Source organism: Bos indicus x Bos taurus, chromosome 3 (genome assembly GCF_003369695.1).
Source record: "Bos indicus x Bos taurus breed Angus x Brahman F1 hybrid chromosome 3, Bos_hybrid_MaternalHap_v2.0, whole genome shotgun sequence".
NCBI classification, from domain to species: Eukaryota; Metazoa; Chordata; class Mammalia; order Artiodactyla; family Bovidae; genus Bos; species Bos indicus x Bos taurus.
In genome coordinates, this window is record NC_040078.1 from 29,877,834 (window position 1) to 29,904,066 (window position 26,233).

The 26,233-nt window shown below is 37.1% G+C and overlaps 1 protein-coding gene across 6 annotated transcripts in view; it reads right to left on the reverse strand.

Moving 5' to 3' along the window:
- MAGI3 (membrane associated guanylate kinase, WW and PDZ domain containing 3) overlaps positions 1 to 26,233 on the reverse strand; it is a 259,208-nt gene that overhangs the window by 30,392 nt on the left and 202,583 nt on the right. For all 6 annotated transcript variants that reach the window (XM_027536101.1, XM_027536100.1, XM_027536102.1 and 3 more), the window contains 7 exons: positions 25,833 to 25,927; positions 21,990 to 22,178; positions 18,736 to 19,341; positions 17,484 to 17,515; positions 15,036 to 15,192; positions 13,433 to 13,524; positions 2,319 to 2,511 (listed from right to left, as the gene is read on the reverse strand). In XM_027536101.1, coding sequence (XP_027391902.1) covers positions 2,319 to 2,511; positions 13,433 to 13,524; positions 15,036 to 15,192; positions 17,484 to 17,515; positions 18,736 to 19,341; positions 21,990 to 22,178; positions 25,833 to 25,927 — 1,364 coding nt within the window. The remainder of the gene's footprint in view (positions 1 to 2,318; positions 2,512 to 13,432; positions 13,525 to 15,035; positions 15,193 to 17,483; positions 17,516 to 18,735; positions 19,342 to 21,989; positions 22,179 to 25,832; positions 25,928 to 26,233) is intronic.

The following is a 26,233-nucleotide window of genomic DNA, read 5'->3' on the forward strand; positions in this document are numbered from 1 at the left end:
AATATAAAGAAAAGCAGTGTCTCTGCCCAAGTGCTCTGGACACCATCTGAGTGCAGAGGTAGCTGCAGCCCATCCAGTGGACTTCTTGAATGCTCATTAAGTACATAGTTGGAAAACGACAAGATGTTATCTCACTTCTAAGGGAAGTTTTTCAAAGCTTCTGTGAAATTTGATGATAAAAAAAATTCTTCTTGAAATTATTTTAATTCCAACAAGGTTTTGAACCTGGACAAGCAATTTTTTTTAAAGTTAATAGTGAATAACAACATAGTAAACTTCCTCTTAAAATCACCTTTAAATACAATTTAGTGGGACTTCCCTGGCACTCCTCCAGTATTCTTGCCCGGAAAATTCCCTGGACAGAGGAGCCTGGCTGGCTACAGTCCATGGGGTCACAAAGAGCTGGACACAACTGAGCATCACCCCCCTGCCCCGCCAAAACACACACACTGAATCCTCGAGGTCCAGTGGTTAAGACTCCACACTCCCAGTGCAGGGGACCTGGGTTCACTCCCTGGTCACGTGACTAGATCCTACATGCCACAGCTAAGATTCAGAGCAGCTAAATAAATAAACATCAATAGAAATACATAATTTGGTGCAGTGACGGACACTCATGACGTCTGGGAGGTCACTGCATCAGGACAGAGATACCTCCCATTACAGCTTGAGAACAGTTTGCCACCTACACAGATTCATATTTTACAATGTGTTTTACAACTGCAGTTTTCTGATGGGTAATACAAGCTGTCCACATGAATGGCAAACTCTCCTAGCCACAGATCAGGTCACATGGAATTCCTAGCAAATGGGCAGTTAACCTACACCCTTTTCTTCTATTTAAGAATAACATCAGAATTTGAGAAAGAATGACAAAAGTTAGTCATAACTGATTTTTAAAAAAGGGCAAATTTTGTGCCATAATTTGACACAAAACATCATAAACAACCACCACAACACGCTGTTATTGATGAACAGGCATTTATAAGGTCTCTCTGTATCAAAATCTATGGGACTCTGAGGATGTGTTTTTAAACCTCAACAAAAGTGTCAACAACTTCCAATAATTACCAACAAAAAAAAGGCTCTTTTTGATATAATGCATGGTTAGAATGAATTAGCTAAAATGTCTCCAGTAATATCAAACTACTATGAAACATCTTTATGATGCTTTTCAGGAGGGAGCTAATCTCTATTTGTACAGCATCCCATTGTTTACTCTACATAGTTATGTTCTGACACCAAACCAAATGGAAGCAACACAGCATTAGAATCCCCATGCATCTCAGATGCCTCATATTTATGAAGGGAGGTGGGCTTTTACTTTGGATGCTACAATCAAAAACACAGGGCCTCATTTTTAAGAGTGATGTAAATATTCATCAAGTCACACATTTTTTGAATGCCCACTCTGTGCCATGTGGTCATTCTTCTAGGTACTGGGTACACAGCATAGAATTAAATGGATGAAAACTCCATCCTTCATGAAGTTTACATTCTTGTGGTGCTACAGGGTTGTCTTTAAAACATTTTTAAGTGACAAGAATTCACTTTAAAAAAGTTCTACATAACATTCACAGAGCTACTAACATAAAAATACAGGATATTATCATCTCTTAATGTAATGGTTTAGACCTCAGGCTTTGTAATTAAATTATCTGTTTCAATCCTGGTCCTACTACCTACCAGCTATGTGTTTCTCAACCTTTCTGTGAGTAACTAGAATAATAACAGTGTTTACCATCATGGTTCTGTAAAGAGTAAGTAAAAGAATCCATGTCTGAGACTCAATAAATGTCATACTAAAACTTCTGAAGTAGAAACATTTTGTCCTCTGAATATTTAGAATTTCATCAGGATCCAAAATTGTTTGATATTCAGTTAATGGGATCTCTTAGTATGACTAAACAACTTTGTATTTGTTCTTCAGAAAACAGATTTAACCTGATATTCTGACTATAATATCACACTGGCAAAATTCATTGATATACTAATATAATCTTAATGTAGAGACCCAAAATTTATTTCTCTTTTTTGATAGTAGTAGCAGTATTTATGAATCCTTTCAACTTACTGGCCTTCCACATGCAAGGATCACACCAAATAAGTTATCTCATACACTATTTTTGTTGTCATTGTTTTAGGTAAGAAGTGGATTTAGTCAAAGAAACATTTCACAGACACAGTGTGGGCCATTGCAGAGGGCTAGCATAGCCTCTCATACGCTATTAAACATAATAAAATAATCTGAAAAAAAAAAGTGGACTAAATCTCATTTTTCTTTTTTAACTTATCAGAGCAAAAACAGGTTCACGTACCACCGTAGAAGATCTTTCTTCTGACAGTTAGTAACACGTGGCCATTTCGAGCAGCGGTTGTCATTAGGTCTAGGACTTGTTTGTGTGATTTCCCTTTAACAGGAATTCCATCAATGCACATCAGCTCATCAGCTGCACGGAGCCGACCATCTTTCTCAGCTGCGCCCAGAGGAATGATGGCTCCAATGTATATCTGATAAGATATAAAGTGTGGGTTGCTCTATACAGTCTACTAAGACTTACTAAGTTTCTTAACTACTAAGTCAAGGACTTTCTGACTCAAAACTATGCATACCAACAAATTTTTGCAGTTCAACCTGAAAACAGTCAATGAAATTGACCTGTCTCCAAAATGGCACTTCACATAACCACACCATGTAATCTCTTCTGGATTCTTTGGGTTGGGCACAAGGAAGACAGGAAATACAAAGTAATTCACTAACTTCGAAAGTACCACTATCATTTCCGTCACTACAACAGAACAAAAATATTAAACTCAGAAAATGCAATTCTATGGAGTAGCTACTAAAAGTAAAGTCCATTGAATGCCATGGTGAAAGTTTTTTTTTTTTTTTGTATACTGTTCATAGCAACTGGGATAATTCTTACAATACTCCCATTACATAAGGCTATCAGTTCAAGTTTAGTATATACAAAAGAGGAACATCTCTTGTTCCTAAATTCTAAAGCAGTATATATTTTAAGGGAACAGAGTGACCTAAGATTCACTTCCAACTAGGTGAATAGATCTTGCTCATTTCCTTTGCTGCAATTAGAATCCTATAATTGGTAATCCTAAGTATTTTGACTAGTTCCAGAGCTGTTATAACCTGACATTTAAGAGAAGATAAAGTGTAAACATTTCCTCTAAGATCAGGAGCAAGACAAAAACGCCCACTCTCAATACTTTTATTCAACATATTTTTGGAAGTCCTAGCTATAGCAATCAGATGAGAAAAAGAAAGAAAAGGAAGACAAATTGGTAAGAAAGAAGTAAAACTCACTGTTTGCAGATGATGTGACTATATGTGGAAAATCCTAAAGACATCACCAGAAAATTCCTAGAGTTCATCAATGATTTTGCTCAAGTTGCAGGATACAAAAAAATCTACGGAAATGTGTTGTATTTCTATACATTAAATTAAGGAAATAATCCTATTTACCACTGCATCAAAAAGAATAAAATACCTAGAAACAAACCTACTTAACAAGGTAAAAGACCTGTACTTGGAAAATTATAAGTCACTAATGAAAGAAATTAAAGATTACACAATCAGCTGGAAAGATATATCATGTTATTGGACTAGAAGAATTAACATTGGTAAAATGACCATGTTACCCAAGGCAATCTACAGATTCAATGCAATCCCTATCAAAATGTCAAGGGATTTTTCACAGAACTAGAACAAAAAAAATGTAAAATTTGTATGGAAACAGAAAAAAACACAAATAGCCAAAACAACCTTGAGAAAGAAGAAGAGACCTGGAGGAATCGCTTTCCTTGACTTCAGACTATAACACATAGCTACGGTAATCAAAACAATATGGTACTGGTACAAAAAGGAATATATAAATCAATGCAATAGAATAGAGAGCACAGAAATAAACCCACACACTTACGGTCAATTAATCTACAACACAGGAGACAAGAACATACAATGGAGAAAAGACAGCCTCTTCAATAAGTGGTGCTGGGACAACTGGATAGTTACATAAAAAGAACGAAGGTTAGAACATTCTCTAACACCATATACAAAAATAAATTCAAAATGGATTAAAGACCTAATTGTAGGACCAGATACTATAAAACTTTCTAGAGGAAAACATAGGTAGAACAAACACTCTTTGACATGAATTGTAGCAACATCTTTTTAGATCTGTCTCCTAGAGTAATGACAATAAAGACAAAAATAAATGAGAGATAAATTTAAAAGCTTTTTCATGGCAAATTAACCATAAACAAAATAAAGACAACTCTCAGAATGGGAGAAAATGCTTGGAAACAAAGCGACTGAAAAGGGTTTAATCTCAAAAATATATAAACACCTCATGCAGCTTAATTAAAAAAATATGTATATATCAAAAAATGGATGGAAGATCTAAATAGACATTTCTCCAAAGAAGACATACAGATGGCCAAGAGGCATATGAAAAGATGCTCAACATCACTTATTATTAGAGAAATGCAAATCAAAACTACAATGAGGTATCACCTCACACTGGTCCAAATGGTCATTATCAAAAAATCTACAAACAATAAATGCTGAAGAGGATGGGGAGAAAGGGACCCCCCCCACCCCCACCGACTGTTGGTGGAATTGCAGATTGGTACAGCCACTATGGAGAACAGTATGGAAGTTCCTTAAAAAATTAAAAACAGAGCTTTCATATGATCCAGCAATCCCACTCCTGGGCATAAACCTGGAAAAAAAAAAAAAAACAACCCACAACTCAAAAAGACACATGCACCCCAGTGAATACTGTATCACTATTTACAATAGCCAGGATATGGAAGCAAACTAAATGTCTGTCAACACACAAATGCATAAAGAAGATGTGGTAAATATATACACTGGAATATTACTCAGCCATAAAAAACGAAACAATGCCATTTGCAGCAACATGAATGGACCTAAAGACTGTCATACTGAATGAAGTAAGTCAGACAGAGAAGGACTAATACCATATGATATTGCTTATGTGTGGAATGGAAAAACAATAGTACAAATGAACTTACTGACAAGACAGAAATGTATGCATGTGTGTTCAGTCCTTTGAGTTGTATCTGACTCTTTGAAACCCCATAGACCATAGCCCACCAGGCTCCTCTGTCTATGGGATTTTCCTGGTAAGAATACTGGAGTAGGTTGCCATGCCCTCCTCCAGAGGATCTTCCCAACCCAAGAATTGAACCTCTGTCTCCTGCACTGCAAGCGGATTCTTTACTGCCGAGCCATAAGGGAAGCCCACAAAACAGAAATAGAGCCACAGATATAGAAAATAAACAAGAGGGTATGCAGAAAAGGGAACCCTCCTACACTGTTGGTGGGAATGCAAACTAGTACAGCCACTATGGAGAACAGTGTGGAGATTCCTTAAAAAACTGGAAATAGAACTGCCTTATGATCCAGCAACCCCACTGCTGGGCATACACACTGAGGAAACCAGAAGGGAAAGACACACGTGTACCCCAATGTTCATCACAGCACTGTTTATAATAGCCAGGACATGGAAGCAACCTAGATGTCCATCAGCAGATGAATGGATAAGAAAGCTGTGGTACATATACACAATGGAGTATTACTCAGCCATTAAAAAGAATACATTGGAATCAGTTCTAATGAGGTGGATGAAACTGGAGCCTATTATACAGAGTGAAGTAAGCCAGAAAGAAAAACACCAATACAGTATATTAATGCATATATATGGAATTTAGAAAGATGGTAACAATAACCCTGTGTACGAAACAGCAAAAGAGACACTGATATATAGAACAGTCTTATGGACTCTGTGGGAGAGGGAGAGGGTGGGAAGATTTGGGAGAATGGCACTGAAACATGTAAAATATCATGTATGAAACGAGTTGCCAGTCCAGGTTCAATGCACGATACTGGATGCTTGGGGCTAGTGCACTGGGACGACCCAGAGGGATGGTATGGGGAGGGAGGAGGGAAGAGGGTTCAGGATGGGGAACACATGTATACCTGTGGCAGATTCATTTTGATATTTGGCAAAACGAATACAATTTTGTAAAGTTTAAAAAAAAAATAAAATTGTAGTTGGAAAAAAAATTAAAAAATAAAATAAAAAGCCAAAAATAAATAAATAAATAAATAAAACTACAAAAAAAAAAAAGAAAATAAACATATTATTACTGGGGGAAAGGGGAAGAGGATAAATTGAGAAATTGGGATTGACATATACATACTATAGGGAACTCTACTCAACACTCTGTAATGACCCATATGGTAAAAGAATTTAAAAAAGAGTAGGTTTTAGAAAAGGCAGAGGAACCAGAGATCAAATTGCCAACATCTGCTGGATCATGGAAAAAGGAACAGAATTCCAGAAAAACATCTATTTCTGCTTTATTGACTATGCCAAAGCCTTTGACTGTGTAGATCACAATAAACTGGAAAATTCTGAAAGAGATGGGAATACCAGACCACCTGACCTGCCTCTTGAGAAACATATATGCAGGTCAGGAAGCAACAGTTAGAACCGGACATGGAACAACAGACTGGTTCCAAATAGATAAAGCAGTACATCAAGGCTGTATAGTGTCACCCTGTTTATTTAACTTCTATGCAGAGTACATCATAAGAAATGCTGGGCTGGAAGAAGCACAAGCTGGAATCAAGATTGCCGGGAGAAATATCAATAACCTCAGATATGCAGACGACACCACCCTTATGGCAGAAAGTGAAGAGGAAATAAAAAGCCTCTTGATGAAAGTGAAAGAGGAGAGTGAAAAGGTTGGCTTAAAGCTCACATTCAGAAAACGAAGATCATAGCATCTGGTCCCATCATTTCATGGGAAATAGATGGGGAAACAGTGGAAACAGTGGCAGACTTTATGTTTTAGGGCTCCAAAATCACTGCAGATGGTGACTGCAGCCATGAAATTAAAAGACACTTACTCCTTGGAAGGAAAGTTATGACCAACCTAGATAGCATATTCAAGAGCAGAGACATTACTTTGCCAACAAAGGTCCGTCTAGTCAAGGCTATGGTTTTTCCAGTGGTCATGTATGGATGTGAGAGTTGGACTGTGAAGAAAGCTGAGTGCCGAAGAATTGATGCTTTTGAACTATGGTGTTGGAGAAGACTCTTGAGAGTCCCTTGGACTGCAAGGAGATCCAACCAGTCCATTCTAAAGGACATCAGTCCTGGGTGTTCTTTGGAAGGAATGATGCTAAAGCTGAAACTCCAATACTTTGGCCACCTCATGCGAAGAGCTTACTCATTGGAAAAGACTCTGATGCTGGGAGGGATTGGGGGCAGGAGGAGAAGGGGACAACAGAGAATGGGATGGCTGGATGGCATCACTGACTCGATGGACGTGAGTCTGAGTGAACTCCAGGAGTTGGTGATGGACAGGGAGGCCTGGCGTGCTGCGATTCGTGGGGTCGCAAAGAGTCGGACGCGACTGAGCGACTGAACTGAACTGAACTGAGACCTGTGGTGTGTGTGTGAGTGTGCATGTGCATATATAAAACTGATTCACTTTGCTGTACACTTGAAAATAACACAACATTGAAAATCAACTATACTTCAATCAAAAGATTTTTTAAAATAACAAAAGAAAGACCAAACAGGTAAATATCTCAGAAATCACAATGATAATATAAAAAGGCTCACACAGCTTAATATCCAAAAAAAAACAAACGACCCAATTAAAAAATGGGCAGATGTGAACAGACATTTTTCCAAAGGGAACATGCAGACGGCCAACAGTCACATGAAATGTTGCTCAACATCACTAATCACCAGGGAAATCAAAACCATAACTAAGTATAACCTCATACCTGTCAGAAATGTTATCATCAAAAAATCTACAAATAACAAATATTGGTAAGGATGTGGAGGAAAGGGATCTCTTGTACACTGTTGGTGAGAATGTAAATTGGTGCAGCCACTGTTAAGAACAGTATGGAGGTTTCTCAAAAAACTAAAAAGTGGCATACACACACATATACATACAATAGAATACCACACTGGCATATAAAGAATGAATTTTTGCCACTTTAAACAATATGGATGGAATTGACTCAATAAGAGCAGCAAAAAGTAAAAAAAAAAAAGAAGAAGAAAAAAGCAAAGATAGCCCAAGGTACCTATGGAATGACTTCAAGCAGAATAACATTCATATTATAGGAGTACCAGAAGGAGAAAAAAGGAGCAGAAAATTTAACTTGAAGAAATAGTGGCCGAAAACTTCCTTAACGTGGGAAAAGAGACAGAATTGCAGATTCTAGAAGCCCAAAGAATTCCCAAAAGATCCATACAGAGACACATTGTAATTAAAATGTCAAAAGTTAAAGAGAGAATTTTAAAAACAGCAACAGAAAAACAACTTATTACATACAAAAGAAAGTAAAAGTTTCGCTCAGTCCTGTCTGATTCTTTGCAACCCCATGGACTATACAGGCCAGAATACTGGAGTAGGTAGCCTATCCCTTCTCCATCAGATCGTCCTGAATCAGGAATCGAATTGTGGTCTCCTGCATTGCAGGTGGATTCTTTACCAGTTGAGGTATCAGGGAAGCCAAAAATTCCAGCACATTAGAAATAATATCATTAAATGCACACTGTGTGCTGTTCTTAGTTGCTCAGTCATGTCCGACTCTTTGTGGCCCCATAGACTGTAGCCCACCAGGCTCCTCTGTCCATGGGGATTCTTCAGGCAAGAACACTGAAGTGGGTTGCCATTCCCTCCTCCCAGGGGATCTTCCTAACCCCGGGATCAAACCCAGGTCTCCCGCATTGCAGGCAGATTCTTTACTGTCTGAGCCACCAGGGAAGCCTTTGTTATATAGCAGGAACTCCTACAAGACTATGAGCAGATTCTTCAGCAGAAACTTTGCAGGCCAGAAAGGAGTGGAATGATATATTCAAAGTGCTGAAAGGAAAAATATGTCCAACCAAGAATACTCTATACCACAACAAAATTATCATTCAGAACTGAAGGAGATGAGAGTTTTCCAGACAAGCAACATCAAAGAAGTTCATCACTGGCCTTATGAGAAATGTGCAAGGGACGTCTTTAGTTGAAAAGAAAAGGCTCTGAGTGGTAATAAGAAAACATATGAAAGTATAAATCTCACGGCAAGATAAATATAATCATTTACCAAACTAGTATAAAAAGGTTAAAAAACAAAAGTAGTAAAAATAACTACAACTAGAATACTCAGTGAAGGGATACAGAAAATAAAAAGATGTGAAATGTGATATCAAAAATATAAAATGTGGTGGAAGAAGTAAAAATGTAGCTTTAGAATGCATTCAAACTTAAGTTGCTATCAACTTAAATTAGACTGATAGATATATGTATATAAACTGTTATATGTTGGTCTCAGGGTAACCTCAAACAAAAACCTATTGTAGATACACAAAATATAATAAAAATAGAATCTAAGTATAATATTAAAGAAAGTCATCAAACTGCAAGGGAAGAAAGCAAGAGAAGAAGAACAGAGAAGAACTACAAAACAGCCAGAGAACAAAGAACAAAATGACAGTAAGGACATACCGGTCAATAATTACTTTAAATGTAAAAGACTAAATTCTCCAATGAAAATACTTAGAGTGGCCAAATGTACAAACAAGACCCATCTATATGCTGCCTGTAAGAGACTAACTTCAGATGTAAGGAGCCATAAAGCTGAAAGTAGAGGCATGGAAAAAGCTGTTCCGTGCAAACAGAAACCAAAAGAACGCTAAAGCAGTTATACCTACATCAGACAAAATAGACTCTAAAACAAAAACTGCAATAAAAGACAAAAAGGGCATCATATAATGATAAAGGAGTCAACTAAATATAACATTTGTAAATGTTTATGCACCCAACATAGAAGCACTTAAATATGTAAAGCAAATATTAACAGACCTACAGGGAGAAATTTACAGCAATACAATAATAGTAAGGAATTTTAACAACCCTATTTACATCAATGGAAAAATCATGCAGACATAAAACCAATCAGGAAACATGGGTCTTAAATGACACATTAGAATGAATAACCGTTATATATAGATAGATGACAGATTATATATTTGGAACATTCTATATATATTCTATATATATTCACAACATTCTATGCAAAGTAGCATATTAAATACATTCTTCTCAAGTGTACATGGAACACTCTTCAGGACAGATCACATGTTAAGCCATAAAACAAGTCTCAATAAATTTAAGAAGACCGAAATCATATAAAACATCTTTTCCAACCACAAGTACATAAAACTAGGAATCAGAAGAAGAAAATTGCGAAAATCACAAAATGTGAAGATTAAACTACATCTTAATAAACAACCAATGGGTCAATGAAGAAATCAAGAGAAAAATTTAAAAATACCTTGAGACAAATGAAAATGGATATACAACTTGCAAAATCTCTGGGATGCAGAAAAAGTAGTTCTAAGAGGGAAGTTCCTAGTAACATAGGTCTACCTCAAAATAAGAAAAATCTCAAACAAACAGCTTTACATCTAAAGGAATTAGAAAAAGAATGAAAGAAGTCCAAAGTTAGTAGAAGGAAGGAAATAACAAAGATCAGAGCAGAAATAAATGAGATAGAGATTAACAAGACAATAGAAAGGATCAATGAAACTAAGAGCAGGCTATTTGAAAAAATAAACAAAACTGACAACTTTTAGCTAGATTCACCAGAAGAAAAGAGGGCTCAAAAATAAAATCAGAAATGAAAGAGAAGTTACCTTTGATACCACAGAAATACAAAGAATCATAAGAAACTACTATGATCAATTATATGCCAAAAAACTGGACAACGTAGAAAAAAACTGATAAATTCCTAGAAACATGCAATTTTTCAAGAGTAAATCATGAAAAGTAGAAAATCTGAATAGACCAATTACTAGTAAGGAGGTTGAATCAGTAATTAAAAATATCCCAGTACATCAAAGTCCAGGACCTGATGGCTTCACTGGTGAGTTCTAGCAAACATTTAAAGAAGATTAATATCTATCCTTTTCAAACTCTTCCAGGAAACTGAGGAGGAAGAAACACTTCCAAACTCATCCTATTAGGGCAGCATTACCCTGATACCAAAACTGACAAGGATAACACAAAAAGAGAAAATTACAGGTCAATGTCACTGATGAATACAGATGCAAAAATCTGCAACAAAACATTAGCAAATTAAATTTAAAAATACATTAAGAGGACCCATACACCATGATCAAGTGGAATTTACTCCAGGGATGCAAGAATATTTCAACATCCACAAATCAGTCAATGTGATACACCAAATTAACAAAATGAAGAATAAAAATATGATCATCTCAACAGATACAGAAAGATTCAGCATCCATTTATAATATCCATCCATAACAAAATTCAGCATCCATTTATAATCATTCTCAACAAAGGGAGTAGAGGAAACAAGCCTCAACATAATAAAGGCCATACAAGCCCAGGCTTCCCAGGCGGCTCAGTACTAAAGAATCTCCCTGTCAATGTAGGAGATGTGTGTTCAATCTCTGGGTCAGGAAGATCCCCTGGAGGAGGAAATGGCAACCCACTTCCATATTCTTGCCTGGAAAATCCCACAGACAGAGGAGCCTGGTGGGCTACAGTCCACAGGGTTGTAAGGAGTTGGACACGACTTAGACACTAAACGACAACCAACAACAATGACAAGCTCACAGCTAACATCATACTCAAAGGTGAAATGCTGAAAGCTTTCCTTCTAAGATCAGAGACAGGCAAGGATGCCCACTTCCACCACTTTTACTCAGTAGAGTACTGGAAGTCTAAGCCATAGCAATTAAGGAAAATAAACAAGGAAACAAACATATCACATCTTCTTTATACATACACACACCTACACACCCACTTACACATACAATGGAATATTACTCAGCCAGATCACGTTAAGCCACAAATCAAGCCTCAATAAATTTAAGAAAACTGAAATTATATCACACATTTCCAACCATAATGGTATAAAACTAGAAATCCATTACAAGAAGAAAATTGGGAAAATCACAATGTAATTTTAATCACAAAGATTAAACTACATTAGAAAGAACAAATCTTTCCAAGGCAACAAAATGCCTTGAGGACATTATGCTAAGTCAAAGAGTCAGACAGACCAAGACAAATGCTGTATAATCTCACTTATATCTGAAATCTAAAAAACAAAGTAAACAAACAAAACAAGACTCAGAAAGAACAGAATGATGGTTGACAGCGGGAAGGGGATTGGGAGGAGGTAGGTACAAACTTCGGTTATAAAATAAATAAGTCATGGGGATGTAATGCTGCAGCATGGGGACTATAACCAATAATACTGGAGTGCACAATTGAAAGTTGCCAAGGGAGTAACTCTTAGAGGTTCTTATCACAGAAAAAAACTGTCACTTTGTATGATGACGGATGGTAACTAAGCTTGTTGTCACGATCATTTTGCAGTGTATACTAACATTGAATCATTACGCTGCACATCTGAAACAAATATAATGTTATACATCAATCATAGCTCAATTCAAAAGGAAAAGAAACAGTCAAGGGACTTCATATTTGCCCTACATAGGGCAACCTACCTTAAGCTTTATTTGTCTCTGATAATTATTTTAACTGTAACCAATATGGCTAATTAGAACACATTTATACTCTATAAATCAAATGTTCTAGTCAGAATAGAAAGAAGCCTATAATTTTAAAAGAATATTATTATTCACCTAACTTCCAAACATGATAATGTAGTCATTCATATTATACAAAAAAGCTTTAAATATGTTCTTAAACTCTAAGAAGCACATCACTTCTTTGTCAAACTAAGGGCAAAACAAAAATAAACCCACTATATTTGTTCTCTAAGTATGAGTGAGAATCCTACATAAATAAATTTCTAGATTGAAATGCCTTGCAAATATAACCCGTTATTATGCTCTAATTTATGGCTGACTTATTCAGCTTTTACCTACAGTTTTAGCCTCAGCTATTCCAAGTTAGGGCTTCCCTGGTGGCTCAGATGGTAAAGAATCTATCCTCAATACCAGAGACCTGGGTTCAATCCTTGGGTCAGGAAGATCCCCTGGAGGAGGAAATGGCAACCCACTCCAGTATTCTTACCTGGGAAATCCCATGGACAGAGGAGCCTGGAGGGCTACAGTCAGTCCATGGGGTCACAAAGAGTCGGATACAACTGAGCAACTAACCCTTTCACTTTCACATATCAAGGTAACTGAGGTATTATGACACCACTAGCACGGCAATTCTTCGTCATATTAATCAAACTGTTAGAGAAAATGAAATCTTTTAAAAAACCAACAAAGTAGAACGCAAAACAAAAGCGCCATATTCTACCAAATCTCTATTAAAAGTTTTAACAGGAATAGCCAAATGACAACATATTTAAACTTACAGATTGGTCAGGTCCATCTCCTCCCAGTACTCTGAAGCCAAACCCTGATTCCTGTTTCCGAAGAAAAACATCCAAATCTTTGGTGTTTGGTGCTAAGAAAAATCAGAAAATAATAAATACAAACAAACGTACACAATATACACTTTATTTTAAAAAGTTTAACACTATAGAAAAACTCAATCATAAATCTTTGTTTTGTGCTTTAATTCAAACTGAATCAAGATTGGTTAGGAATATTTATTCCCATTTCCATACAATCAGTATTATACTGCCATTAATTCTTGATGCTTTCAAATCAATGTTTCATCTTCCGAAATGGGACTATCAAGTCTGGGCCTGGGACTATCAAGATAAACTGTGACTGGTTAAATAAGTATGAAATCAATTATATATATATTTCTACTTGTTGTGCATCTTTTCTAAGGTAGTGAAGTCGCTCAGTCGTGTCTTGACTCTTTGCGACCCCGTGGACTGTAGCCCACCAGGCTCCTCCATCCATGGGATTTTCCTGGCAAGAGTACTGGAGTGGGTTGCCATTTCCTTCTCCAGGGGATCTTCCTAACCCAGGGATCGAGCCCAGGGCTCCCACATTGTAGGCAGACACTTTACCCTCTGAGCCACCAGGGAAGATGCTTAGATCTATTTCTAAAAATAAATACATTTCAAAAGTTAAACCACTTAAATCTACAATTGTGCTTCAGAAAAAAACTACCATTAGTTGGTAAATTAGTATGAAAATGAATTTTTGCCTTATGCACACTCTCTTCTCATCATATGTCCACTGGACTCCTCTAAGGAGTCTACTCCACTCTCTGGTTTCCTCCTCAGATTACATACCCTTCTGATTCATCATCCTTTGTATTCCTGCCAAAAAAAATCTTTTAAAAACACAAGCCCAATAACTTCATCCCTATAGTTAAGACCATTCTGTGGCTCTTTATCATGTATGTCATTGTCTCCAGCTTCCTCAGACTGGCATAATCCGCTCTACACCAGCTGCTCCTGCCCTCCCCTCTGGTATCCACTGCCGACCACACCCAGCTAAACTGAAACTAATTGCACAATTAAGGCCACGCAGTGCGAATGCTATCCTTCTTTCCCTTTTATCTATCTTATAAGCAACTACTTCTTTGTCTTACAGCTTAACTTCCTATATGAAGCAGTATATGATACTTCCTACTACCAACAGCAGTAAAACCGACCGTTTTCTACTTTGGATCCCAACTGATCCAGCCTATCCTTCTATTACTGTACCTGTTAGGGACTTATTTGTATATGTACTTGACTACTTCTTTGTCTTTTCCATTTAGGTTTAACCATCTCTTTGGATGCAGCGTCTATGTAACCTATTACCTCTGTATTCCCATTACCTACTATGATGTTGGGTAGACAGAGGCACATTTCAAAACCAGAGTTCAAAACATGGTTTTGAAGAAAACAAATGAATGAATGTTGAGTATAAATGGAAGAAGCCCAGAGCTACATTAAAATGGGAATGAATAACTTCAACATGTTGGCTTTTAGAGATAGAAAAATCAAGTTTTTAAGAAAATTCAAATTAATGTTGTTGCATGCTTTCCTGAAATATCCCACAGCTACTTACGTTTATCTTCATATAAAGTCTTAGATTTCAGGTAGACCTCAGAAGGATCCAGTTTCGGGGATCCTGACCTGATGATGCTGGGTGGAAAAGGCATAGGCTGGGGAACAGGCTCATTTATGGCCTCCAAACTTTCTGAAGTTTCCTTTTTATCTGTTTTCTGAAATAGAAAAGGGCCTTACTTAGTATCTCAAAAAGCCAGATGGTTGATTAGTGCAAAAAACTGTTGTCTGAACCAGTATGTCAACTGATTACAGTTGCGTAAGCAGCAGGGTCAAAGCCACAGCATGTTTGCAGTCTTAGAGGAGTTCACTTTCACAGTCATGTGTATTTGATTAAAACATATTTCACTTAAATTAGAACATGTTTATAATGATATCAATCAAAGGGCCTTAAGTAGTCCTATGTTAAGGAATTTTGCCCTTTTCTCCACCACCAAGACACAAACTGACTCTGAGAAGACATACAAGACAGCTGCTGCTGCTGCTGCTGTCACTTCAGTCGTGTCTGACTGTGTGGGACCCCACAGACAGCAGCCCACCAGGCTCCCCCGTCCCTGGGATTCTCCAGGCAAGAACACTGGAGTGGGTTGCCATTTCCTTCTCCAATGCATGCAAGTGAAAAGTGAAAGTAAAGTCGCTCAGTCGTGTCTGACCCTCAGCGACCCCATGGACTGCAGCCTACCAGGCTCCTCCGTCCATGGGTTTTTCCAGGCAGGAGTACTGGAGTGGGGTGGCATTGCCTTCTCCGATACAAGACAGCACTTCTAAGCAAAGCAGGAGGAAGACTCAGAGAGTACCTCCATTTAATTCTTGATAACCTCACCTCCCCACTCACTGAATTAATTTCCAGTAAAGATGTTTAAGGAATATTCTTTCTAAGAAAATGAAATACAAAGTGTTAACTCTAATTTAGGTTGTAATGATGACACTGTGAAAACTGGCATGGTTAATTCAAATAGATCATGAAAATGCTCCGCCTAGGAATCAGATAAGGGGTATACTCATCTGCTCCCATTCAGAATGAACTTGCCCAGAAAAATAGCTCAGCAAAATGGCTTCTTTAATAAAATTTAAAAATGAAATCCAATAAATAGCTTCAGAAAATAAATATTATGGTTTAGAGAACAGCTTGCTACCCTGAATTATGGTTAGGAGAGGGAGATTATAGACATTTGTGATAAAATAATTAAAGTGACTATGATGTAGGAGCAGGAGCTTGTCAGGGAGGACTCAGGGGACAGTGGCCATAAATTGTTGTGCCGGAAGGGACCCTTCACTGACCAAGACCCAGTCAGATGCCTAGGAGATAAGAGTAGCCTTTTCCTCTTTCTCCCCCTTGTCTAGGATTCTGTCAGAAGCAGTGAGAGGTCATCAGAAACTCCTGTCAATTATAAAGCATCAGGGCCCCCGTGGTTGCACTGGCATCTATTATGAAACACAGGGTAGTATAGAAGTTAAAAACAATTACTAGAGGGACCAGAGGAATGAAGAAAAATGCAGCATAATTTTAACTGAACAAGTAAAAAGAATTTCTGTTCACACTGAACCTAAGTGGTACAGTCTATAAAAATGCTGGGGGTTTCTTTCCTTCTGACCCATAAAATGGCAAATTTGCAGATCACTTTCAGTGGGCTATAAAGAATTAATCTGTTTTGTATCTGATGATCTTTTGTTTAGCAGCCTATGGTTTATGGTTATGGAAGACCATCTTTTAACTATAAGATGATACACTCCAAATCAAGCAAACTAGAGCTAATAGGATTATATACCTAATTGCCTTCATATCCATATAATTGTAAACTTAAATATTTAAGGAGCTACACACGTACCTAGCACAGTTTCTTTCATACCATTATCTGGTACGTCCTTTGTTTAGGTCTTAGTCTTTACACAGGTCCTAAAATAGGCTAGTCAGTTACTCAGAAGAACACCACAAAAAAAACTGTTCCAAGTCTGACAGCCTCTTGGTCTGATAACGAGCAAACTGAGCCGAGAGGCCGCAACTGCTCTAGCCCTAAACGTCAGAAGGTTGGCTAAATGTGGGTAATGACAGTCCCCATGTACTCGTGGGAATCCACTGCATCTTCTAATTGTAGCAAGACATCTGCGCAAATGGCTTGCTACTCCTTACCCCTGCTCCTCTGAAGCCAAAGGACCCATCAGTAGGCACCTCAATGGGTCCATGTTTTACTATGTAGAAGATCAGACTACTACAGGTCCCTAACATTTCTTCAACAGAAATACTTAACCAGCAGAGCACACTTCCTCTATAGATGGCTTTTTCTAACTTGCACATTTCCCTGAGTTTCTGTTCCAAGCCCAGGGCAATCTGTCTTCTGACTCCTCCCGGTCTGTAAACACCCACCCCATGAGCAGCCCTCATGGAGGGAAACGCGGCATCTCTCTCTGTGTGTTGGAAAGAAGAATTTGAGGACAACTGCATACTCACCAATTTGGCAGTTTTAGTTGGTGAAGGAGGACCTTAAAAAAAATGAGCCACATTTTAAAAACAGAGGAAGGATTCCCAGACTACAAATACTGCTAATGTTTATGATAAAATTAGCTTCGACTTTTAGTAGGCTAGTAAATTATATCCAACATGTTCTACATGCCAGGCCTTATACACACATTTCATTTTTTATGACAATCCTAAGGCATACATGTTACTGCCATTTTATAGATAAAGTAAAGCAAGACTCAAATAGATTAATATTACTTTCCTGTACTGTGGAATCAACCAGCAACTAGGCAGGAAACTGACACCCAACCTGTTTGACACAGAACCCTAGACACTCACATCTGTTGGAACTCTGGATGACTCTCCAGCCCCCACAAAGAGATCTGCACTTACTCTGAGCAGATTATCACCCAGAGAAAAAACAAAAACAGTTCAAAGAAATGAGAATCGAAGTTAAATTGTTCATTTGCCTCAAAAATGAAAACTAACAGCCAGTGAGATACATGTGAAGGGCTAAATTTTATTCTTTAAAATACTAGTCATTCATTGGTATGGATTTAAGAAAGCCCATTAAAATATAACTTTTTGATTAGTCCTTGGAACTGCATTTATGTCTGGGAGCAGTTCAAGTCAGTTGATGACCTTGGAAAATAAAATTATATTTCTCTCAAATGAGCATTGTGGGGTTTAGTTAACATTTACTGACAGATATTAAAGCTTAAGATAAAAGTTTTACGAGCACAAGCTACCATGACTGCTTTTACAGAACAGATTAACACACCATCCAACATTTTTACTTATTCACAGAGATGCTAGCTCTTTCAAAACATCCTTGGTACATTACAGAGGTCCAGATGAAGTACCACTGCTTGAAAGAGTCCATTTCTATTATTGCCATCAACAGAGAAAATGAAATTAAGAGGATATATTTCATCCTAAGTAGGACAATGCTATGACTCTATCTAATCATTAAAGTCATAAATCAGATTTTAAAAAGAACATAGAGGGAAAGAAATCCATAATGGACACAAATGAAACCACTAATAACTAAAAAAACAAAAAACAAAAAAACAACCACTACAAAAGATACTGCTTATGGAAGCAGTCAGAGAGAACTTAAGGAAAATGCACACTAATTACCAGTTAAGTCTTCTGGCAAAGAGATATTCTGACCTGGAAGGAAGGGCAATTCACAGATATAAATGCATGAACAATGACGACTTTTCCTTGTGCTTTTACTCACCTCCTCTTAAGATAAGTAATGGTACATCTGCACCTACTGGAAACTGCTTTAGCACCTCTACCACTTGGAGATGTGTTAAATTCTGCACATTTTGATGGTAAATCTCCTTAATTATATCCCCTTTCTGTAGGCCTTGACACCACTGACTATCCAATATCATTTTCACCTTCTGCCCAGTTGGGCTGTCAGCAATTGCAAACCCAAAGCCTTTAGGGCCCTTGATCAGAGGGATAGTCACTAGTTCTGGCTGGGAGCTGCCTGACGATGCCATAGACGCTCTCTGTTCACTCAGATCTGATGCTCCATTAAAACGATCACTGATCAAGCTGTGTCCCGATTTTCCATTCTGGTCCAGCACCACTGCTCCTGACTTAAAATCCTGAGTGTTCATGCAAGTCTCTCCCTTAGTTAACGACTGTCCATTAATGACAGGAGTAGCAGCAACAATGTCCACAACAGGATCTTCATTGTCATCAGGAAGCGGATACCCACGACATAGAGTGAGGTTTACATACTGATTGACAGGTACCAATTGAAACATCTGGACAACATCTGCATGGGTGTGACCAAGGACACAGTTGCCATTGATGTCTACAATAACATCACCTGGTAAAACATAAATCACATTAAAAATGTTAAAGCCATCAAATAAATTGATCTTTTATTGGGGGAGATAAAAATAACTGAAATTTAGCATCTAAATTTCAATTCTGGAAACCTCTTACTATTCATTAACTACTGAAAAAATAGATTTTGAACACAGACATGTCATTCTCCCTTCGGTGACTCCTCCCTAAAAAGAATATATAAACATGTGTGTGTGTGTGTGTGTGTGTGTGTGTATGACTCTTTGCGATCCCGTGGACTGCCTGTCAGGATTCTCTGTCCATGGAATTCTCCAGGCAAGAATACTGGAATGGGTTGCCATTTCCTACTTCAGGGGTCTTTCCAACCCAGTGACTGAACCCACGTCTCCTGCATTGGCAGGTGGATTCTTTACCACTTGAGCCACCTGGGAAGCCATATAAATGTATGCTTAGTGGCAAACAGTTACGACCTCAAGCGAATCTTAAAAAAAATTCCTATTATCCTTGTTAGTATATCCTTTGAGTGACACCTAAGTGGGTACACAAAGCTAGGTACATTGTTGTAGGTGTTCAGTACATAGACAAGCGGTGCACAACTCCACTGGCTACTTATACAAACTGACAAAACAGACATTCTTTAAATACATCTTATTTCATGATTTTTAAGTAGCCATTGATTACAAAATTCATTCTAGTTTGAACAATGTAAGGTTAAAGATTAGAATAATAGCTTATGAGTGTATTTTCTTTTCATATCTTTCTCTTTTTAGAGAGACTTTCAATTTAGTGTAATTTAGTTATCAAAAAGAGAAATGAGCAACAAAAAAATTCAATACAAGTAAAGAATATATTACTTAAGATGCTGAAAATTCAGCTGAATTAATCCTTATAAAAGCTGGTTTTACTTTCTTGATTTTACATCATTACGACCCACTCTGGTTGTAGGGTCTTTGCCACTCATCAGTTGTGTGTTTTTTAAATGCAGTTTTGATTTTTAAAATTTGTCCTCTGATGTCTCATGCATTTGCTGCTTTTATTTGAATATGATTATTTAAAAGGTTATTGCCAAATAAAGGTGCTTCAATTTGTTCTGATTGCATGTAGGCTTTAAAAAATCAACATGAACGTTATTTAAAAACAAATGTTAGCCTGTGGAAATTCATTTCAAAATTCAAGAAGATAAAGAAATTAAACTAATTAGAAACAAAGCTTTGACTTTTCCTCCCCTAGTCAAAGTTCTCTGAATTTTTATGGAAGTATCCTATTGCTTTACAAATTAATAACACCTTTAGACAAATCTAAATCTACATCATAAAATCCTGACAGCATATATAATAGTTTTGAGATGTGTTTCAGGGACAACAATATTTAAAAAGTAAAAATTGAGGACTTAGGACAAAACCTTAATTTTAATCTCCAGAGTTTGCTGATTTTATAAATTAATAAATTAGAAAAATAATTTTGTTTATAAATATATAACTTTTAATTATTTTAAGTTTTCTAGTTTAAATTTCTATCACCTAATTCGGGAAGTATAATATGAGAGATCCCATATTCTAATTGAAAATAAGTTGATAGCAGCCATCAAAAGTAATATGACAATTGAATCATCCAAATGGAGAATGTATTTACACATAGTATGTGAAATAACAGAGGATTAGAAAAGCCTAGCAAATAGTGTAAGAAGCAACCTCAGTGGATTATTAAAATCTTTCTGGAAAAAAAGCATTTAAACCTTTCTCATAATCAGTAACTAGTCTTAAACTTCCTCTAACCTATAGCCATAAACAGTCGCTCACATAAAAATATGTAACAATCACCAAGTAAAGATGTTGAGAAAACTACATAAAAGACAAATTCATACAGCTCTGTAAAAATAACAACCTTATTGTCTATAATTCTTTTTTCCCCATTCTTTTCATTTTTTTTTGTATTCTTTTTTCCTCTTTTTAGCTTTATTGTCTATAATTCTTAACATAGTGGCTTAACTTTACTAATAGCCACTAAGAAAGCAAAAAACAAAGGAAAGGGTCCAACCTGGTGAAAAAATGTGGGGTATACCAATTTGTTCAGTATTACTGTAAACATCACAATGAATCACTTTTCCAAAAAGACTACAGGTAAATGTTAAATAACTCCAAAAGTACCCTACGTAATCAGAGAAAATCAGACAGTCAAATAATTTTCTGAGATGGTTAATAAATCCTTAGCTTAGTATAGCCAAAGGGTTATCTCAAACTATACAAACTATTCAAAATATTAATAAATGACCCTCCCTCAAAACTACCATGTACTTAATTTAGAAGATAAACTATTTTAATACAGGAATCTACCTCCTGGTTGTGTAATTTCTTTCTCTCTCTCTCTCTCCACACACAGACACACATATAAACACACAAAATACATATATGATATATACTTATATAGCTATTATATATTTGGTGTATATATATATATAAAACATTTTCACTATAATCTTTGTTATAGGATCACAACTCTTTAAGTACTTTTCTTTTTTTAAATATTTTTTGCCACGCCATGTGACACGTGTGGGATCTTAGTTCCCCAACCAGCGATGGAACTCATGCCCCCTGCAGTGGAAGCAGAGTCTTAAACACTGGACCGCCAGGGAAGACCCCTTTTAAGTATTTCTGAAAAACCTGTTACCTGGTGCAATTTTCCCATCCTGAGCTGCAGGACCATCTTTCAGCACATTTTTCACTTGTAGGAACTCATCAGGCCTATCCCCACCAATAATGGTAAAACCAAATCCCATTGTGCTTTTTTTCAATGATGCTCGAACAAGGATGCCTTTAAGCTGGGATGGATCTCGAGTGAAGTGCGATTTTTCTGTATCTGCAAAAAATGAGAAACAGAATAATTACAATGAATATACTTCTCAAAGCTAATTTCCAAGATAGTCTATATAATTTAAATACAACAAACCATAACAGAAGGAAAATAAGACAGAATCCAATGTTATACAACAGTTGGATTTTAAATTCATATATTAAATCACTGAAAAAAAACTTAGCTAATGAATCATTTCTCATTCTTTTACAGGACTCTTCTACGTCATTTGGAAGGTATGCTGCTGCTGCTGCTGCTAAGTCGCTTCAGTCGTGTCCGACTCTGTGCGACCCCAGAGACGGCAGCCCACCAGGCTCCCCCGTCCCTGGGATTCTCCAGGCAAGAACACTGGAGTGGGTTGCCATTTGCTTCTCCAATGTAGGAAAGCGAAAAGTGAAAGGGAAGTCGCTCAGTCATGTCCGACTCTTAGCGACCCCATGGACTGCAGCCTACCAGGCTCCTCCGCCCATGGGATTTTTCAGGCAAGAGTACTGGAATGGGGTGCCATTGCCTTCTCCTTTGGAAGGTAAAAAAACATCTATTTCATCTCCTTCTCATTGCCTTGTCTGTACTTACTTTTTCTAATCGCAAAGAGTCCTTTAGATAGAAGTCAGAATGACACACCTGAAGGAAAGCCTTGGGCACTCATTCGGATGTATATTTCATTTGAATAAGCAGCTACTGGAGCTCTACGTAGAAAACACTATTCTAGGAAGATGAAGGCAACTGTCACAAACTTATAAGAGAGACTACATTGAGAACTTTGTATAACCCATGACTCAGGCTTTCTGCAGCCTCTAACTTCCATTTGATGAGTGGCGTGAGCCCCTGCACTACTAGCAAAGGGCTTCGTGCTTCTTTCCCTTATACCTGTGCTTAGTGGAAACTTCAGGAAGACAAAAAGCAGTTTCACCGAAAAGCCTATTTTTAGAGGTTTCCTCAGATGATCCTAGCACTAAAAGTGATCCACATTTGCAAGCAATACCTGTCTTCTCTTTTCCAGAAAGTTCGCTCCACCTGGCTGCCATTAGGGCACTTAGGAAAACTGTGGGGATCAAACTGTACAGATTTATAACTTAAAAAACACTGTTTAAGTTAGCTTTTCAAAATACGGTTTAAATTTTTCTGACAAATCTCTTTTTTAACAGCTTTATTGAGACATAATCCACATATGACAGAATTATACAAGTCAATGACGTGGTAACCATCACCACAATCTAACTTTAGCACAGTTTCTGTCTCCCCAAGCACACACCAAAGAAATCTTGGTGCACATTAGCAGTCACTTCTCATTTCTCCCCAACCTGCCCTCACATCCTAACCTCAATGACTAAGCCACTTTCTTTCTATAGACATGCCCAATCTGGACATTTAATATAAATGGAATTATATAATATGTGGTCTGTTGAATGGTTTATTTCACTTAGCATAATTTTTTGAGGTTCATCTGTGTTGTAGCATGTACTTTATTCATTTTTTATTACTAAATAATATTCCATTATACAGATATATCACATTTTATTTGTTCACTGATTTGTTGGGTTGTTTATACTTCTTGGATATTATGAGTAATGTTGCTGTGAACACTCATGTACAAGATTTTGTGTAGGCAAATACGTTCATTCCTTTTAGGTACATATTGGGAATGGAAATGCAGCAGTTACCATGAATGTATTAATATTATAACTATTTAATGTTCTGAAGGATTGCCAAACTTTTCCAAAGTGGCTGCACCATTTTACACTGCACCATCAAGGTTTGAGGGTTCTGACTGCTTCACATCCTTGCCAGCACTTGTCACTGTCTGCTTTTTTTTGGTTACAGCCATCCTAGTAGGCATAGAGCGGTCTCTCACTGTGGTTTTGATGCTCATTTCCCTAATGACTCAAATTCACAAGGCTGACTTGTTTCATATTGAGACCACACTACTATCAAGCCCAGAGTTATCTCTGTGTATCTGCTGCTGCCCCTTTTAGCATGCATTAAAGCTTACCGGGTCTTAGAAAAGAGCAGTCCTGGGGGCTGCTCTGTATGGCTGCATGGCTTGTGCAGTGTGCACACGGCTACTGCAAGCAGTAGGGCTATTCTGGAAATACTGACAAAGGCAGGTTTGGGGTAGGAGTAGGTCTACTTTCTTTGCTATGTTCTTCTCAGATTTACTGATCTCTTATAAATACAAGCACTTGACATTAAAAAAAAAAGTCAGCTATTTCGGGCTTCTTCTCATGGCTGCCTATCCTTGCAACGTCATTTCTTATTTCTACTATGCTCTGGTCATTCGTATCTGTTCTCTGACCCCTGAACCACCACTTCATGCTGCTATGATTTTATATATCCTGTTCCATCTACTCAGTATGCCATCTTGCTCCTCTGAATTTTTAATCTGCCTGATTTAGCTTTTACTGACACTTGAAGACCCAGTTCAAATATATGTCCTCTGTTTGAAAGTCCCCCTGCCCCTCAACTTCCTCCTTTAAAGCAAAGGTGAGCACTCCCTCTTTTACACCACCACTGAAACTTGTACGTCTTTATTAATAACAATGAAAACTATCATTTTCTGGCCACCATGTGCCAGACATGTATTTGTAAGCACTTTACATGTATTAACTTGCATACTCAGAACCACCTTAAGAGGTAGGTACTACTACCATTCATATTTTGTATTAACAGACGAGAAAACAAACATTTAAAAAACTCACCCAAGGTTACACAGCTGGGATTCAAACTTGCTCTGTCTCCCTGTACATTTAACTACTAACACAGGATGGCATCTACCAGCATATATTATAACCATTAGTTTCCTGTTTTAGACTGTAAACTTTGAGGGTAAGACCTGTCTTACTCTTAATCATTTTTTAATACCAGGTACCAAGGAAAGCACTACACATACAGAAGGTGCTCCAAAATATTTATTAATCTAAAAATATTTGCTAAATCAAATGTAAAACTTAAGGGAAGGGACTATGTTTTTGAAGAGGGGCTATAAAAAAAAAAAAACTGTTTCATCAGCAACTGAGGGAAGAATCTACTAGATTATGATGATAAACATCTTATTAATGACAGAGAAGGGGGAGGCAATGAGGGATGAGTAGGATGGAACATCCTGGACATCTTTTACAAAATACACATGGCTAGGCTCATCAAAATCTCAGGACCTATGCATTTTAAAAATGTTCCTCAAATATCAAATGATATTACTAATACCCTACTATCCCAGTTGAGAATCAATGATATAGGCAAACAATAATAGTGGATTTGCTTAGTATTTGTTCATATCAGTTAATAAAGAATCCTGAATGGTCACTGATGTTATTAAATCTAAGCAATCAACTTGGGAGAAGCTCATAATAAATCAAAGATCTAATACTGACTTGGCCTTAAACACTAGAAAACAATCCAATTTACAAATTAAAACCTTGCACCCATAACAAAGTTATTCAATCCCTTCTCCCAACAATTTCACACTTTCTATATAAGCAGCAAGAGAAAAAAAACCTCAACATTTTCAAAATGGCCAGATGTTTTATTAAGATTATTCATATCTTTACAGTGACAAAAATTAGACAGTCTCTGTTGATTTTCAAAGTTCAAACTCACTTTTATTATTTCAGCATATAAATGTCACAAGTTATTCTTAGAAGATAGAGGTAAAAGTTCTACCTGGTTTTGAAGACCCAGTATCAGCCTGTCCTAACTGCTTTTTCCTTTTGGCTTCCTCCACTGGATTTTCAAACTGGGTTTTCTGGTTAAGGTGACTGTAAAATGTAGACAAATATGCATTTCAGTTTAATGTGAAAGAGTTACATATTTTAAAATAGACTCTCGTATCATTCCATCATCACACGTTAAGGGACAAACATGTATCCTTACGCTATGGAACCCAGAGATGCTGACAAGTCATGGAGGAAGAGCTTTTCAACAGCTAAAGAATGACCCACAGAAGACGCCTAGAAGTCAAAGTTGCTGAAATGTTTCATACAGCTTCTCTATAATCGTTTCTAATATTGCTAACAACAGTTTTCAAAACTATAAATGAAGCCCTCATATATGATATAGCTAGA